This window comes from Pelobates fuscus, chromosome 3, assembly GCF_036172605.1.
Source record: "Pelobates fuscus isolate aPelFus1 chromosome 3, aPelFus1.pri, whole genome shotgun sequence".
NCBI classification, from domain to species: Eukaryota; Metazoa; Chordata; class Amphibia; order Anura; family Pelobatidae; genus Pelobates; species Pelobates fuscus.
In genome coordinates, this window is record NC_086319.1 from 72,084,555 (window position 1) to 72,104,205 (window position 19,651).

The 19,651-nt window shown below is 42.9% G+C and overlaps 2 protein-coding genes across 2 annotated transcripts in view; one reads left to right on the plus strand and one right to left on the minus strand.

Moving 5' to 3' along the window:
• Positions 1-6,658, minus strand: part of NUP37 (nucleoporin 37) — a 45,545-nt gene extending 38,887 nt beyond the window's left edge. The window contains exon 1 of the mRNA XM_063445178.1: positions 6,577-6,658. The gene's annotated coding sequence lies outside the window, so the exon portion shown is untranslated. The remainder of the gene's footprint in view (positions 1-6,576) is intronic.
• A 307-nt stretch (positions 6,659-6,965) lies between these two features.
• The window catches only part of PARPBP (PARP1 binding protein), a 32,875-nt gene continuing 20,189 nt past the window's right edge, over positions 6,966-19,651 (plus strand). Inside the window, exons 1-2 of the mRNA XM_063447202.1 lie at positions 6,966-7,040; positions 16,096-16,252. Coding sequence (XP_063303272.1) covers positions 16,103-16,252 — 150 coding nt within the window. The 5' untranslated portion in view covers positions 6,966-7,040; positions 16,096-16,102. The remainder of the gene's footprint in view (positions 7,041-16,095; positions 16,253-19,651) is intronic.

Consider the following 19,651-nt stretch of genomic DNA (forward strand, 5'->3'; position numbering starts at 1 on the left):
ACAAAGTTTTTCAGCAAGGTAAAGTACTTTAGAGGTCCCTTTAAAAACAATATGGAATCTTGGGGAAAGAAATCTATTTCTCATTTTTTTTGTCCAAGCCCTACCGTTTGCGGTTTCTAAACATGATCTAGCCAGCCTACAGATGAGTATAGATCAGCTGGTTTGGAATATTAGAAGGCATTGGATTGCCAGGAAACTATTGTACAGGCCTAGACAGGGGGGCACAGCTCAGATGACTCAGGTTGTGATGTGGCACTCTCCCAATGGGTTGAGGTGATGGGTGGACCATGAATCTTCTCTATTAGGGTTGGACCTCCAACAGTTCTATATATGTTCGGTAAAAAGCAAAGAGCAATTTTGAGTATTCAATATCCGGCCATCCTGAATTCCTTTTCTTTATGTTATAGACTTAGGACTAAAATTTTGTGTCTGATACCCTTCCCCCCTAATGGCCCCATACTTTTGGAATATGGATTTCCCCCTGGGCATGGGTGCTAGGGATTTTAAAAACACAGAGGAAGCAGGAATTCAAAGGAACTGCCATTTGTGGACAGGGGGGGGAGGAGGGGACAAACATTAGGGAATTGTCTGGGACAGTCCTTATAACCACAAGGGATTATTTTTCCATACAACTTCGAAACTTTGCAGCTAGAGAAGAGGTTAAAACAGCAGCCAAAAGAGTTTCCGATGTTTGAACAATTATGTGAAGGAGAAGTTGCCCCAAAAAAGAATTGATTTCTAATATATAACCACATGCTCTAATTCTCGGCTTTGGGTACACTTAACACATATTCGGCAGTGGGAGGAAGACCCAGGAGACGGAGGTATAGAAAACCATCTGGGAGACCGCAGCATTTATATCTATATCCCTACAGGAACATATGCAGAAAATAATACACAGATGGTATACTACCCCACTCAAACTATTTAAAATAGGCAAAATCCCTGTAATGCAGGGAATCCTATGTTCATATGTGGTGGGAGTGCCCTAAGGTTATGCAGGTTTTTACGACAAATTAAATCATTACTAGATAAAGTGTTCCAGAGACCAAAATGGAAATTGACCCTTGCCCTTTTTTCTTTTTAGATTAGTGGAAGGTCTGTCCAGGCATAAGCAAAAACGTAACGCTAAAATAATTTTAGCTGCCAGGCTGTTGCTGGTGACCACGTGGCTTAAGCAGGATGTGATCTAACGTAGAGAAGTTAATTCTATTATAGAACACAATAAGATAATGGATTAGCTTGTGGTTGCTGTGAGGGGCGGCATAGCTACTACTTTCCAGAAAATCTGGACTACGCAGTATGACCTTCCATAAAATGCGATGCAAGAGAGTTTATGATTGGGCAGAGGCAGCACCTGTTTTTCCCCTACCCCGCCCTCCAACTATTTACATTTATTTAATCTAAGATTTTATATGTCCAGTTGCAACACAGGCTCCAACGCTCTGGATGTTACACAATCACACTCGTACAAAACAATGTATGCATTTTTGTACTGATTGATTTTATTGATTTGTATCTTGGTCCCTGAGGAAGCTCCTTTGCACAGGAACGAAACGCGTAGGACCTCACTTTGATCTTGTGAGTGCATTATTGTATCAGCGCATTATCTTTTATTTTGCTGTATTACACTATGTATCTTTTTCTGTTCCTGTTTTAGATTATGTACAGCCGTATCTAATTTCCCTCTGTGTCTATGTATATGTTGTAAAAGGTCGGGAACTGGGCCACGACCTTGAGAGGTTTTAAACCTTGAGAGGTTTTAACTACACCAGATAAGTATAACTAGATACCATTGTTACTTATTTGGAGGTATCATATATATATATATATATATATATATATATATATACTGTTTGTATTTTCGTACAAAACAATGCCAAGGTTGACAGCTAGTTATAAGCACATTGTAATCTTATTAGAACCTGTCTAGATGGTGTACTGTGCAAACGTTTTAGATTTCTTTTTTGTTTATTTATAATTTAAATGCTAATTTAAATGCTTCCTTATTTACAAGGGTGGGAATGACTTTTGTGTCTTCTCAGTTTATTTATAGGACAGGCACAAAGGTGTACCATATTACAAAGAATAAAAAAAATACTTCTACTCTGAATTAAAAAAATAAAAAGCCTAAAACAAAGCTTTTATTTCTAAAAGAAAATAAAAATATGTAATTGTTATTTCTGCTTTCTATGTGCACACAAAGGGGATTATTAACTACAGTCCAAATGGCCATGGTTCAGTACAGGGGCATTCAGACTGCAAAATCTGAACACAGTTCATGAGATATAACAAATGTCTGGATTGGGCAAAACTGACTGCAAAGGCAGCACAGCAGAGGCATAAGAGAGGAAATGTGCATTTTATTCATTTTTACTGTGGTTGTTGGCTAGCAAGCACCGGATAGAAGACATATAACCTAAAGGGACACTATAGTCACCAAAGAACTTTAGTTTATTGAAGCAGTTTTTGTGTATAGATCATGCCTCTGAAGTTTCATTGCTCAATTCACTAGCATTATTTTGTTAAATCTCTTTTTTTGGTTTACACGGGCCTAGCCACACCTCCACTGACTGTGACTGACACAGCCTGCATGAAAACAAATTGAAAAAGAAAAAAAAACTTTTAAGGAATATGTGGCGCTAGGCAAATAGTAACCCAGTGAAGTCTAAAATACACTTAAAAGGGACACTGTAGTCACCAAAATAACTATCTTAATCAAGTGGATTTGGTGTATAGATCACGCCGCTGCAGTCTCACTGGTCAACTCTCTGCCATTTAGAAGTTAAATCACTTTGTTTATGCAGCTCTAGTCACACCTACCTGCATGTAATTTGCACATCTGTCCAAAACACTTCCTGTGAAGAGTCACCTAATGTTTATACTTCAGCAGTTCTCAAACTGTGTGCTGAGGTGCCCGATGGGCACACAGGGGAGCCACAAGATATTTTCCCGGCGCTATGATCATAGCACCAGGATCTGTGCCTCCCTTTCCCCTGCTGGCTCTGCAGGACCAGAGGGGAGATCAGAGATCTCCATCTCCGCCCTGCTAGCAGTGTAATGCTGGCAGACGGCAGGGGAGGGAGGGAGAGAGGACCCGAGAAGCTATAACCTGCAGCTCCACCGGGTTTCTCCTCTTGTGAGGTCGGAGTGTTGCCGTGGTAATCTCCGAATCTCGCTAGAGTGAACTCTAGCAGCTCCTTAGGCTGCTAGAGTTCACTCTCACCACTCGGACCACCAGGGATTGTCCCCCCTCCCAGGCAAAGGTAAGCAGGGAGGGGGATATAAAATAATTTTTAATTGTAAAAAATTAATTATATATTCATGAATTTGCCCTCCCACACCATACAACACAATAACTCCCCCCCCCCCCAACACACTGCCCCCCCCACACAATTACCCTCTGTACACACAAACTGTAACCCCTCATACAACCTGCCCCCACACACACACATACTACTGCCCCTATCCCCTTCTACAGTCCCAATCCCAGCAGATCCAAGGTAAGTTGTCAAACTGTTGTTAAACATTTTTACTACTTACTCTGGGAGGGCACTATAACCACTACAAAGTGCTGTAGTGGTTATTGTACCTGGATTGTTTCTTTAAATAATCTACCGGTACCCCTCCCAAGATTAGCTTCTGGATCTGCGCTTGAACAGCAAGCATTTCTGCCGAACAGGGGACCAGTATATGCTGCTGCGCTGTACATAAATACAACCTACTTTACTGTAAATTCTGTTTAATTTAGAATGTATTATCTCCTGCACTGCTAAAAGCTTGCTAGACCCTACTGGGACCTCCTGTGTGTGATTTAAAGTTCAATTTACAGAGCAGGAGCTAAAAACTTTTAAATTAAGCACCATCTGTAAGCATGTATTCCTGACCCTATAGTGTTAAAACCACCATCTAGTCTCCCTAAAAATAGCAAAATCTTACTTGTATTCAAGCCTGAAACTGTAGCTCTGCATGCTGTTTGACTCAGAATAGAAACCTGTCTGCTGACATCATCAGAAGTGGTGGCCTGATCCAATCACAGTGGAGGCAGATCAGGGGCAGAGCCAGCACAATTCAAACACAGCCTTGGCCAATCAGCATCTCCTCATAGAGATGAATTGAATCAATTAATCTTCATAAGGAAAGTTCAGTGTCTGCATGCAGAGGGGGGGAGACACTGAATGTTGGGATGCATTTTAGGCAGCCATGACCCAGGAAGGATCTCTAACAGCCATCTGAGGAGTGGCCAGTGAAGTTATCACTAGGCTGTAATGTAAACACTGCATTTTCTCTAAACAGTGTTTACAGCAAAAAGCCTGAAGGTAATGATTCTACTCACCAGAAGAAATTAAATAAGCTGTAGTTGATCTGGTGACTATAGTGTCCCTTTAACCCCTTAAGGACACATGACATGTGTGACATGTCATGATTCCCTTTTATTCCAGAAGTTTGGTCCTTAAGGGGTTAAAATGAAACCTACGTTTTCATGCAGCCTGTGTCAGTCAAAGCCAGTGGAGGTGTGGCTAGAGCTATGCAAACAGAAACAAAAGTGATTGAACTCCTAAATGGCAGTGAATTGAGCAGGGAGACTGCATGGGCATGATATATACACCAAAATTGCTTCATTAAGGTAAAGTTGTTTTGGTGACTATATAGTGTTCCTTTAACCCCTTAAGGACACATGACATGTGTGACATGTCATGATTCCCTTTTATTCCAGAAGTTTGGTCCTTAAGGGGTTAAAGTCATCAAGTACACTTAAAATTGTAAAATCTAAAATCTAAAATAAAAGTGTAAAAGCGCACAATATTATTAAAAATGTATTACTTTTTTAATATATTATGGGTCTTTTTTCAATATAATCATCAAAGAACCCTATATACCGGTAGCTTAAATTCTTACACACTGACTGTGTCAATTTCATCCAAGTTGTACAGTTGGCGCACACTCAACATGGACAGATTTCTCTCTGCCAATCAGTGCACAGTCTGTTTTACAAAACGGTCAACCAGGCTGCGTATAAACTGATGGCAGCCACAGAATGGCTACTATCAGATCAACCCTTGCATAATCGGTGGGCATCCATGCTACATTTGGTCTTCTTGAGGTGTTGGAACTAGTTGCCAATATAATTAATCCGTGGTTGAGAGTCTGGAGCCATGGACATTCATGGCACAATAACGATTTAAAGGACCACTATAGCGCCAGGAAAACAAACTCGTTTTCCTGGCACTATAGGGTCTTTGGGTCCCCCCCACCGCCGGGCTCAAGTGGGGTTAAATGCTTACCTTTCTCCATCGCCGGGCTTCCTTCAGCACTGGGGACTCTCCTCCCTCTTCTGACGTCATCCGCGGCAAAAGCCGTGCGCAATCAGTCCATAGGAAAGCATTTCTCAATGCTTTCCTATGGACGGCTGCGTCTTCTCACTGTGAAGCGCGGAAGCTCTCTAGCGGCTGTCAATGAGACAGTCACTAGACACTGGATGAACTGTAATGTAAACATAGCAGTTTGTTTACAGCTGCAGGGTTAACCCTAGATGGACCTGGCACCCAGACCACTTTATTGAGCTGAAATGGTCTGGGTGCCTATAGTGGTCCTTTAAGGATTCAATCACTAAAGTTCGAATGTATAGTGAAATACAAATGTGTCAACTTGTCCAGAAGGGCTGAGAGTTTTAAGAGACGGCAAGTTGATTTTGATAAACACTACTCCCTGCTGTAACAGCGTCTGATATTTATCCAGTGTAAACACTGACACTAACTTTCATAAATTTTAGGTATGGATTTTAGGACAGTTTGCGAATTTAATGGCGCTATATAAATAATAATAATAAGGGCACAAATAATTATATTAATAATTCCAAGTTTGATCAAATCTGCACTATATTTACTTTTTTATTCTAAGCCGTATAATACTGGCATTTATATATTCAGGAATATAGCATGTTTAATGCAAACATTCAGTAATATAACAGCGGATATTCATTCATAGCGGCAGACATAGGATGCGAGAAGGAACGCAATTTTAACCCCTTAAGGACCAAACTTCTGGAATAAAAGGGAATCATGACATGTCACACATGTCATGTGTCCTTAAGGGGTTAAACCAGGGACATTAGAAATGGCTAATAAATAGGGATTTGTGATATTGGTCAGGTAACTTTGATTTTTGTTTAATGTATGTATTGGGGATGATGTGTACTATAGTCATTGCTAGTAGTAGTGGGAGTTAGAGCTCAGAGCGTTGTATATTAGAAATGGCTAATAAATAGGGATTTGTGATATTATTCTGGTAACTTGTATCTTTGTTTATTTTTATTGTATGCATTGGGATTGATGTGTATTATAGTCATTGCTGCTGCCCAGGAGTAGTGGGAGTTAGAGCGTTGTACATTAGAAATGGTGACGGAGATTACATAATAACTGGTTCTGAAATATAGTTAAGCCGATATAACATTTATACATTGTAAATGGTAGCTGTAGTGACTATAGTCCAGTCTGCTCTTACCGCAGAGAGCTCAGTCACTTAGCCCACACCGGCCCTGACTGAACTGTTCCCGCCAAAATAATCGTATCTTACCACACGGGCCCGCGAGACGGAGATTCCTGTCTACTTCCGGTTTTCTATTCTATCAAACTGAGAATCCTTCAGCGATTTCCGGAACCCCGCCTCCCCAGCGGTATACCCGCCCACAACTTCTCAAACTCCGCCCACCCACTCCGAACTCCGCCTTTCCAAATTCCTAATGCGTTGAAGAATGCTCTGTCTTCTTCTAATCTAACCCCCTGCTCACAAACCCCGCCCCCATCACTGAGCCCCGCCCTCCTGCGTGCTGCTCATACAGTGTCACCTCCCCCCTGCAGCAAAACGCGAACGGTTCAAGTTTTAGGTCGCGCCAGCTGATTGGCTGGTGCTGCCGCCGAGCCGTGACGTCACGACCACTAGCGCTTGCTGCCACACTTTTTAAATGTGCTCAGCTGTGCGAACCGTTTGGGTGTTTATTGAAGGATCAGACTGCCGGAGAGCACGGACAGTGTACACAGGTACTGATAATATAATAATAATAATAATAACAACAACCACCACCACCACCATAACTGGAGAGCACGGAAAGTGTACAAAGGTACTGCCATAATATAATAATAAAAACTGGAGCACAGGCAGTATAATATAATAACTATAACTGGAGATCACGGACAGTGTACAAAGGTACTGCCATAATATAATATAATAATAATAATAAAAACTGGAGCACAGGCAGTAAGTATAATATAATAACTAACTGGAGAGCACGGACAGTGTACACAGGTACTGCCATAATATAATAATAATAATAATAAAAACTGGAGCACAGGCAGTATAATATAATAACTATAACTGGAGAGCACGGACAGTGTACACAGGTACTGCCATAATATAATAATAATAATAAAAACTGGAGCACAGGCAGTATAATATAATAACTATAACTGGAGAGCACGGACAGTGTACACAGGTACTGTAATAATAATAATAAACTGGAGCACAGGCAGTATAATAACTATAACTGGAGAGCATGGACAGTGTACACAGGTACTGACCTAAACATACAGGAAAACAAAATGGTTTCACTTTCAATCAGATGCAACTTTAAAAGTTTTTGTTTATTTTTATCTCCTGCTCTGTAAATCGAACTTTAATGATATACCTACAGGAGAATCCTACAGGGTCTAGCAAGCTATTAACAGAGCAGGAGATAAGAAATTCTAAACTAAAACAAAATTGCAATAAAGGAAGTATAAATATTAGATGACTCTTTACAGGAAGTGTTTAGGAAGGATGTTTAAGTCACATGCATGGTGGTGTGTCTAGGGCTGTATAGGTTCCTAAATGGCAGAGATTTGATTTGAGCAGTGAGACTGCAGGGGCATGACCAAAACTGAGTTAAAGGGACACTCCAGGCACCCAGACCACTTCTGCCCATTAGAGTGGTCTGGGTGCCAACTCCCACTATCCTTAACCCTGCAACTTTAATTATTGCAGTTTTTATAAAGTGCAATAATTACCTTGCAGGGTTAACTCCTCCTCTAGTGGCTGTTTACTAGACAACCACTAGAGGGCACTTCTGGAATTATAGCACAGATTTTCTGTGCTATAGCGTCGCTGGACGTCCTCACGCTATGTGAGGACCTCAAGCGTTGCTTAACTTCCCATAGGAAAGCATTGAATACATTTTCAATGATTTCCTATGGGGAGGTCTAATGCGCGTGCGCAGCACTGCCATGCATGCGCATTAGGTCACTCCCTGGCCGGCTGACGTGGTGATGGGAGGAGCGTGGGCGGACCAAGAAGCAGCGCCGAGGGACAGCATTGCTGCCTCTGGTTAGTCACTTCAGCAACCTGGGAGGGAGAGGGGACCTGCAGTTTTCCTGGCACTGGAGAGTCCCTTTAACCCCTTAAGGACCAAACTTCTGGAATAAAATGGAATCATGACGTGTCACACATGTCATGTGTCCTTAAGGGGTTAAGCTACAGGTTGGTTTTTTCTTTTCTTGGTGACTATAGTGTCTCTTTTAATGGCTGATTAGTCACAGCCTGGCTATATTTTGTGAAAATTTTACACAAGGCCACACATTAGAATTTAGTTAATAATCTCCAAAGTGAGTTTAACACTTTAGGCCCCAGTTGTTGAATTGGAAACATTTTTTAAAAAATTGTTTTTCAGTTTGTGTTTTTGTAATGTTTTAGACAAAAATGTGGAATTCAGTCAATTCTTGAAAACTTACAAATTCATGAATACAATTGTGTTATGCATTATTTTCTGTGGTGGTTTTTTTTTTTTTTTTTTTTTAACGGTATAATCAGTCAGAAAAAAATAATTTTATTAAAGGACACGGAGGCTCATATTATGCTTATCTCTTTCTTTATTATACCTCAGCAGCAAAGAGAAGGTATAAACATTCATAGAAAAAAGTTTTAACAGGTTCTCCAAGGGTTAACACAACATTATACCCTTAACCAATAGGAACAGTCCTTCTATCTATAACTACTCATGTGACCTTTCCTTTCCCTCTTTCTTTGCTGCTGCCTCAGCTAAGTACCATCTAATTTTAGCTCTCCTCAGAGCAACTTATTTAGATTGTTAAAGCTTCTTTTACTGATGTCTTTAATTTTAATGTTATTTTAATGTTATTTTCTATGTTATTTACATGTCTTAATCCTATGTGTGGGATATGTTAATCCTTCTGCTCTGCTACCGACCGGTGCCTATCGGCGCCTGGTGCAGATAGAGGGCTTCACTGGGGTTTCCCTCCCCCCTCCGGCGGTTAACCCCCCTCCCACACCTCCCCGGGTAGTTTATTACCCGTTCTACTCCATCCTCCTGCGAATCGCGGCGGCTGTTACCGGCGCGAGCGCTCTGAACCTAGAGACCGCTCGCGCATGCGCAATAACGGTCGCACGGCGCGGCGGCCATTTTCCAGCAGTCTGGCTGGGCCTTGCCGCGCTTTTTCTCCGCCCGCCCCCTGTACCTGAGGGCGGACGCTCAGGGATTGGCTATCGGCATTGGCTAGCAGCTTACCAGTGCTCCCTGGCGGCCATTCCGGAGGGAACACTCGGTAAGCTGACAGCCTTTGTTTGTGCCTTAATCCCCTTGACAAATAGCAGAGCTCACTGCCCGGGTAGTTACTTCTGCCTTTTCCCCACATAGGGTTTAAAGGGATAGCTCCTTTTTCCACACACCTTTTTACAGTTTGGGGCAAATTCACTGGGTCATCCAGTATACCCTAACATACCTGTTTTTATTAACTCGGCGTCCCAAGAAATTTGTATAACCTGCCTGTAATGCAGCACCTCAGGGACCAAGGGGTTTCCACACCCACCGATATCAGCAAGGACACCACACACGTGTCCCAGTTAACACGTCCATGCTCACCACAGAGAGAGGACATGGCATCCATGGAGCAGTTGAACTCGGAGGAGTTTCACTCGCTTCTGGATGCCACCATGACCAAATCGGTCACCCAAGCCATTTTCACGGCAATGGGGGCGATGTCAGAGAACCTGACACAATCTATTAGTAACGCCATACTGGCGTCTAACAACAACCCCAGCGGCCTCCGCCCCAAGGCCCAAACTGACAAGCCTGCGCCCCTCAGCGGCCGTAAGGCTACGGAGAAGACCCACCATACGGGCAAACACACCTCCAAAACCAGCATGACGGACAGGTCACGCCCTGTCACTACTGAGGACGTGGGGCCCCCACGTAAGAGAGCCACCCGCCGGGCAAAAACGGTGAGGACGTGGAAATGGGCAAAAGCCCAGACAGAGACATCCGACTCTGGTTCGGACATAGAGGAGGTAATGAGTGAGTCCGAAGAAATCGGCTCTTTGGAATCAGGGAACTCTTCCCCTGAGCGCAACCTGGCAATCACACCAGCTAAGGGTAAAGGGTCCACGGATGACTCCATCATCCTAGACCCTCAGGGTGAACCCCTATTTAACCCAGACGACCTCCAACACCCTAGGTCTTCAGACTGGTTCCCAGCTGACCATGTGGCCCAATATATAGCGGCCAGGATCAGGAAGCCCCTGGATAAAACAACCAGGAATAAGTTAAGAGCAGAATGCCCACGCCCAACGGTCCCCGATATGGCTTGCGCCACACCGGAGGTGGACCCTAAGATTGCCCAGTTCCTGGGTAAAGCAGGCTGGAAAGCCAAAAAAGGGCTGGACTACTCCTTACGCCACTGCCAAGACAAGGTGCTTGACTCCTTGGGCCCCAGCGCAAAAATCTTCGACTTAGTCGAAGCGACACTCTCAGGTGGCGCACCACTAGATCCCTTAGAGATCCGAGAGTGGGCGCAACGCTCTATTTGCCTCATCGGCAACTCCAATGCCGCACTTAGTACTGAGAGGCGGAAAACAATTCTCATGAAAATAGACCCTAAACTGGTCAACATGGCCATAACCGAGCCTGGACCCCAGGCAAAAGGCCTCCTTTTCGGAGACAATTTTGTAAAAGAGCTGGGCAACTACGTGAGCACATTTACAGCCATAGATAAGGCACAAACAAACCTGAAACGGGTGTTCTCCCCAAAGGTTTTTGGAGGGGCTGGCAGGTACAAGGGCCGCCTGTCCAGCCGCCCATCACGGAGCTCCCATCGGGGCTACCGAGGCCCCACTACTCCAAGGTTCCCACAGACGGAGACCAGAACCCCCGCACCTTTCTTCCCGGTCAGGGGCAGATCGTGGCAGCCCAGAGGACACAGGGGTTCCACATACGGCCGACGACCTTATGGTAAGTGTTTTCCCCCCTTCCCTCTCTCGTACCTCACACGTGGGGGGCAGACTTTCCAAATTTATCGGGGCATGGCACAGACTCACGTCCGATGCCTGGATTCTCAACACAGTAACAGGGTACCACATAGAATTCGTAAAGGGCCCAACCCAATCCGCAATACCAAGGCGGATGGTGTTCACCCCACGGGACAGAGAACTCGTGTCGAAGGAAATCAGAGCACTGGAGGAGAAGGGAGCGATCTATCAGGTCGCACCTCACTCCCCTGGCTTCCTGAGCAACCTGTTCCTGGTCCCCAAGAAAGGCGGTGGGGTAAGACCAGTGATCAACCTACGCCCGCTCAATGCGTTTGTAAGATATCACCATTTCAAAATGGAAGGGATTCATTGCCTACGAGATCTTCAGGCTGGGGGACTGGATGGTCAAACTAGACCTCCAAGATGCATATCTCACCATCCCCATTGCGAAGGAATGTCAACATCTCCTTCAATTCCGTTGGGACTCTCAGACGTGGAGGTTCCAGTGCCTACCGTTTGGCCTATCATCAGCACCATGGTGCTTTACAAAACTGTTAAAACCAGTGGTTGCGCTGCTACGCAGCAGAGGGGTTCGCATGATCATATATCTGGACGATATGCTGATCATGGCACAAGACACCCTACTACTACAACAACACTTATATTGGGCAATAACACTTCTACAAAACCTGGGATTTCTAATCAACTGGGAGAAGTCGGTACTAGTCCCCTCCCAGTCCTTAGAATTCCTAGGATTCGAGATAGGGGCGGTCTTAGGGACCCTAAGCCTACCACCCTCAAAGATAAAAATCATCAAGAAGGAGATCCGCAGAACATTGGCTCGTCCAATACTCACGGTCAGACAACTAGCCAGAATAATTGGACTCCTTTCCGCTTCCATACAAGCGATCTTCCCGGGACCCCTGCACTACAGGGCCCTACAGAGACTAAAAGCCGCACAACTACGCTCAGGACACTCCTACTCAGACTCTGTGCCACTCGATCACACAGCCAAGGAGGAGCTCAAGTGGTGGCTACAGCACATGGAAGCGTGGAACGGCAGAGCAATCTTCGGCAACAACCCGGACTGCGTAATAGAATCAGATGCCAGCACACGGGGCTGGGGAGCGCGCTGTGGACATACCTCCACAGGCGGAAAATGGTCCCAATCGGAGAGGACACTACATATCAACAGCCTGGAATTAATGGCGGGATCGTTCGCGCTAAAGAGCCTGCTGGGCCCCGCGACACATTGCTCCATCATCCTGAGGATGGACAACGTATCAGCCGTACAGTACATCAACCGCCTCGGCGGCACCAAGTCCAAAATCCTGGCAGACTTAGCCACAGAATTGTGGCAGTTTTGCTTAGAACGCAACATAACAGTACGGGCCGAATACATCCCGGGACTTTCAAATACCGTAGCGGATTGGAACTCCAGACACCTACGGGATACCAGCGATTGGCGCCTGAACCGAGAGACGTTCCTACGATTGCAAACACTATGGGGTCCGATGTATATAGACCTGTTTGCGTCGCGGTTGAATGCACAACTCCCAGAGTTCTTCAGCTGGAGACCGGACCCAGACGCATTGGCTACGGACGCGTTCCTACAACCATGGCCGAACAAACGATTATACGCGTTCCCTCCGTTCGCTCTGCTGGCACGAACACTAGTACACCTCGACCGTGCACGGACGTCCCTAGTCCTCATAACCCCATTCTGGACTGCACAGCCTTGGTTCCCTTCACTTATGGAGATGTCCATAGATCTTCCCAGAATGCTACCCGAGAACCCACGTCTCCTTTCAGACCCAGATGGGAACCCACACCCTCTGATGACGCAGGGACAACTCAAATTGTTAGCATGGCTTCTTTCCGGGGACCCTGGGTCGTGCCAAACGTTCCGCAAACAACTCTCGAACTTCTGGCGGGAGCCTGGGCTCCTGGAACACGGAGATCCTACTCTAAAGCTTGGAACATCTGGAGTGGTTGGTGCATGGAACAACACGTGGATCCCGTATGTGCCTCTGTAAACCACCTGTTACGTTTTATTACACACCTATACGACCAAGGATTAGCATACCGAACCATCAATGTATACAGGTCAGCAATATCCGCTGGACACAAGTGCATAGAAGGATTCCCAGCGGGTAAACATCTGTTGGTATGCAGACTCTTACGCGGAATTCGATTGGCAAGACCACCACGACCCCGATATAGTACAGTATGGGACGTGAATTTGGTCTTAAACCTTTTGGAACAATGGCCACAGGACTCTGACCTCACGATGAAACAACTATCAGCAAAACTGGCCATGCTCTTATGCCTAATATCCTGCAAAAGAGTCTCGGATGTCAGGGCATTGGACGTCGACGCACGCACGTTCACTCCAACAGGAGTAACGTTTAATATTTCCAGACGTACTAAATCAGCGACATCATCAGTATCATATCCAGCATTCCCCCACAACAAAAAACTGTGCCCAATAGCCTGTCTCAAAGAATATGAGACACGGACACAGGCATTTCGAAACCCTGGACATCATGAATTATTTCTGGCCATTAACTCACCACATCAGCCAGTATCTTCAATAACGATAGCCCGATGGGTGAAGTGGATAATGACCTCGGCAAACATAGATACCTCAGTATACGGAGCGCACTCCACTAGAGGAGCTATGGCATCTAAAGTATTCAACTTGGGATGCAGGCTGGAAGACCTGTTACGGACAGCAGATTGGTCTCGAGAATCCACCTTTAAGGAATATTATTTTCACCCTACAGACCACGTATCATCAACAGTCATTGCACAGCTTTAAACTAGCATAATATGAGCCTCCGTGTCCTTTAATAAAATTACCAGATTTTACTAATTACATGACGTAAAGTCATGATTTTATAAAGGACACGGAGGCGAATATTGGCCCACCCGGTAAGTATATCAAGCCTACATCGGCGAAAGACAAGGGAAATTCCCACCCAATAAACAATAGAATAAGGGTCATTGTGGTGTCTTCTTTTGTCTAGACTTAATTCATTTATATAGAACAACAGTTGCTTATATACTTGTGAGTCTGTAGTATCTAATACATATAATAAGATGTAGTCACTACCATTGTGACAAACAGTTCCTAAGATCACAATTTACCACTTTTTTCTCTATCCCATTACAGCTTAATCCACAATAAGCGACACCATGGATGACCAGTTGTCACCGCAGTTCACACAGACAAGTTCCTACAAGTTCGATATGAGAATGTTCGACACAACGGATAAAGTGTTCCAGTGTCTTCTCAAGTTATAAAGATACAGCTTCGGCATGACCAAAGAAAGAGGGAAAGGAAAGGTCACATGAGTAGTTATAGATAGAAGGACTGTTCCTATTGGTTAAGGGTATAATGTTGTGTTAACCCTTGGAGAACCTGTTAAAACTTTTTTCTATGAATGTTTATACCTTCTCTTTGCTGCTGAGGTATAATAAAGAAAGAGATAAGCATAATATTCGCCTCCGTGTCCTTTATAAAATCATGACTTTACGTCATGTAATTAGTAAAATCTGGTAATTTTAAAGAGACACTTCAGGCACCAAAACAACTTAATCTGAATTAAGTTGTTATGGTCCCTGGAGTCATTTTTACTTCAAGAGGTTAAAGCGTTCTCCAATGGTTTAACCCCAAAGTCTGTTCTCATGTGCTGTTCTGCCCTGCCCCCTTTCCTTCTGCTTTCTGAAATTCTTCATAAAAGAAGGCTTCGACAGGGGAAACTTAGACTGGCTTAGAGTGTGTCTCTAGGGCAGCGTTTCCCAATTGATGTTCCTCAACCGAAATGGGGTACCACGAAAATTCTGGGAAACAAAATGGCCGCCACGATAATTGAGGTGGGCGGTAAGGGAGCTGAGCTGGGGTGAGCGCTCCCTCACTGTCCGCCTCAATTATCGCTGCAGCCATTAACGCGGCGCGCACAGCAGTGATGGCGAAACCGGAATACGAAGTGAAATATATAAAATACCGAACGTATAGCTTCGGGAGTAGTCTCAGTTCATGTCTCTCGTTCGGAAGTTTAGTTTTACTGGACCCGTTCGACTCCCGTTTGAATAGCCGAACATCCGTGGAAGGTAAATAGTTAGCGGTGTTTGTACCGTCGAGTGTCCGATTTGAGTTCCATGTATTGGTCGACCAAACACCATTCATTGTGCTCGCGGCTTAAGATGGCCACAGTCACGTGTTTGAATGCCGCTTCGATAAGTCATAAAAGGCACGAACAGTGGTTTTAAACAAGGTTTATCACAGTCTGGCAAGTAGGCTTCTCCAGGAGCTCATGGCAAACTCGTGTAAAAAGGGGAGTTTGTCACACCCTGGTCTAGGGTTGGGGATAGTATCCACACCTGTTACATACATTGTGCACAAACTGGACAAGGCAGATTTTATTTTAGCGCAATGAAGAATAGATTCAGGACCATTGTAATTGGCTGAGAGTGCTCACGCTAGCCTGCATTGGCTCACTTAGCTCTAAAGTGAAGTATGGTTTCTCTTTTTTGCTTTTACCTCTTTGTTGTGATTCTCGATATGTTGAATTATAGCTGTGGAACACTGAATTATTATTATTATTATTATTATTATTATTATTTTGTACAATGGGTGGACTAACACACATAATTGTAACTAGACAAATGGATGCACAGGAACAGAGGGGTTAAGGGCCCTGCTCAATGAGCTTACATGCTAGAGGTAGTGTGGTCTAGTGACCCAAAGGGTAGTAATCTTTCCTGTATGAGATTGCTAATCTGTCATCTTTGCTTTAGGTTGAATATGGCGTGTCACCAGCAAAAAGTACTGAATTTGATTAGATTCTTCAGGCGACACAGCTCCCTCTTGATTGAATGCGAGAGGACTACAGTATGTGGCGCAGATAACATGATACTTGTATTGCAGTTGGCAATGGCTGAGGTTAACAAAAAGGTAAGTGTGGAACATTAACGTTCCCATAATGCAGTGTATAACAATTTTCACTAGGTGTACTGCTGAACCAGTGGCGAACAAAAGTTCCTGTAGTAAGTTGCACATGCTTATCTTGCCACTCCTAAATAAAGTGTTTCAAAAATCTGTTTTTGCATGCGTCCCCCCTCTTAAACTAAAAATGGGGTGGGGGGGGAGGGCAAAATAGAAAAAATAAACAAAACATTTACCTTGGGTCCCACCTCAAAACAAAGTGACCCACACACATTGTGGGGGTGCATGCTATGCATGTTGATGACAGGCCAGTCTGGAACGATTGTTACACCACTGACAGCAATCTGCTATATAGGATATTGCGGTTTCAAAACATACATTTTTAAAATGTATCAATAGTGACATTGTAACACTGTTATCTGTCATAAATTGCTAAATAACACCCCACATGTACATATTTTTTTAAAAGTAGACAACCCAGGGTATTCAATATGGGGTATGTCCAGACTTTTTTAGTAGCCACTTAGTCGCAAACACTGGCCAAAGTTAGCGTTCATATTTGTTTGTGTGTGAAAAAAGTAAAAAACTAAATTGAACGCTAATTTTGGCCAGTGTTTGTGACTAAGTGGTTACTAAAAACGACTGGACTTACCCCATTTGCAATACCTTGGGTTGTCTTCTTTTGCAAATGGTATGCCATCATGGGGGTAATTCTCATTCCTGGGTTACCATATGCTCTCAAAGGCAACGTAACCAACCTGGCCATTTTCAATGTAAAAATATTTGACCTATATATTTGACCCTGTAACTTTCAAAAACGCTATAAAACCTGTACATGGGGGGTCCTGTTCTACTCAGGAGACTTTGCTGAACACAAATATTAGTGTTTCAAAACTGGAAAATGTATCACAACAATTATATCATCAGTAAAAGTGCTGTTTGTGTGTGAAAAATGCAAAAAAAGTCACTTTCACTGACAATATCATCGCTGTGATATGTTTTACTGTTTTGAATCACTAATATTTGTGTTCAGCGAAGTCTCCCGAGTAAAACAGTACCCCCCATGTACATGTTTTAGGGTGTCGTAGAACGTTACAGGGTAAAATACAGTGATAGCAAATTAAATTCTCTGGTCTTTCGGCCTGGGTTGGCAGGCAGGTCCCTTAAATTGCAATCAATAAAATAACTTAATTATGTAAAAATATTGCCTAAATACGCACATAGAATTTAAATATATATGCATATTTATATATTTGAAGTCTACGTGTATATTTATATAATTATTTATGTAATTTTGTATATCGACATATGAATAGTTCGCATTCTTTTTATTTATTTAAATATACATAGATATATATACAATTTCATTCTAAGTGTATTTTGATATAAATATATATATATATTAATATCAAAATACAGTTAGAATAAAATTTCGTATAGATATATAATTTATTTTCAATTTTTTATTATTTTTAATTTTTTTAATTTAATTTAAATTATTTATTATTCGTATTTTATAATAATATATATATACAATATATATAGTTATTATATATATTATATATATACGTGTGCAAATTAATTATAAGTGTATTTTTATATTAATATATGTACATATTAATATAAAAATACACTTAGCATGACATTATATATGATAGACATATATTATATAGGTATAATATATGTCTATATATCATATATATACATATATAATAATATTTTATTTTTTATTTACTTTCACTTTAATTTTTTTTAATGATTTTACACTTGCAGGGAGACTGCCTGTCAGCACAGACAGTCCCCCTGCAGGCAGAGTCTAGGACACCTATTGTGACCATGTGGTCGCCCTGTTGGGCGATCACATGGCCCCAGGGGTCCTAAACCGCCATGGGGAGACTGTTGGAATGCAGGCAGTCTCCCCACACCGGGAGCACCGCCGATCGCCGCCGGGGGAACGACGGCGATCGGGTAAGTACATTTTAAATTTAGGACGGTTCAGGACCGTCGTCGGTCGGCAACGCAAAAATGCCGATGACGGTCCTGAACCGTCCTGCGTCCTCAAGGGGTTAAATATTGACCATCTACAATTAAAAAAACAAAACAAAAAATAAACACGGGGAAAGAATTTCTGGGTGCACACTATAATAAAATGTGCTTTGCACCTCTATGCAGGAAAAAGTTAGGATAGAGACAGACTGCTGCAGGCATGTCTTTAATGGCAAATGTGGATTCTTGAAAAACTGACCACCTAATCTGTTTAAAATACAGGTTTCTTATCCATCTTCTAACCATTGTCCCCTCCTTCAGGAAAGATTTTTAAGGGACACTCTGAGGTACTGTGACCACTTCACCTCATTGAAGTGGTTAAAGTATCCAGACACCCTTGGTACCATCCTTCGATTGAAATGTTAAACCATTTATAAGAAGTTTATGTTCAACGTGAGTCCCCTCTGCTGCTGGGATAAAGCAAAAGCATTATTATTGTCGATGACCATTAAGTGACAATGCTATTTACTAAAGTAAGAATTTTGAGAACTCAAAGTGACTTGTAGCTAAAAGGGAAAAATTCTTCATGGAACACTAGTCACCTAAATAACTTTAGCTAAATAAAGCAGTTTTTGTGTATAGAACATGCCCCTGCAGCCTCACTGCTCAATCCTCTGCCATTTAGGAGTTAAATCCCTTTGTTTATGAACCCTAGTCACACCTCCCTGCATGTGACTTGCACAGCCTTCCATAAACACTTCCTGTAAAGAGAGCCCTCTTTAGGCTTTCTTTATTGCAAGTTCTGTTTAATTAAGATTTTCTTATCCCCTGCTATGTTAACAGCTTGCTAGACCCTGCAAGAGCCTCCTGTATGTGATTAAAGTTCAATTTAGAGATTGAGATACAATTATTTAAGGTAAATTACATCTGTTTGAAAGTGAAACCAGTTTTTTTTCATGCAGGCTCTGTCAATCATAGCCAGGGGAGGTGTGGCTAGGGCTGCATAAACAGAAACAAAGTGATTGAACTCCTAAATGACAGTGAATTGAGCAGTGAAATTGCAGGGGAATGATCTATACACTAAAACTGCTTTATTTAGCTAAAGTAATTTAGGTGACTATAGTGTTCCTGTAAACCACTTTGTTTCTGTTTATGCAGCCCTAGCCATACCTCCCCTGGCTATGATTGACAGAGCCTGCATGAAAAAAAAAACTGGTCTCACTTTCAGACATATGTAATTTACCTTAAATAATTGTATCTCAATCTCTAAATTGAACTTCAATCACATACAGGAGGCTCTTGCAGGGTCTAGTAAGCTATTAACATAGCAGGGGATAAGAAAATCTTAATTAAACAGAACTTGCAATAAAGAGAGCCTAAATAGGGCTCTCTTTACAGGAAGTGTTTATGGAAGGCTGTGCA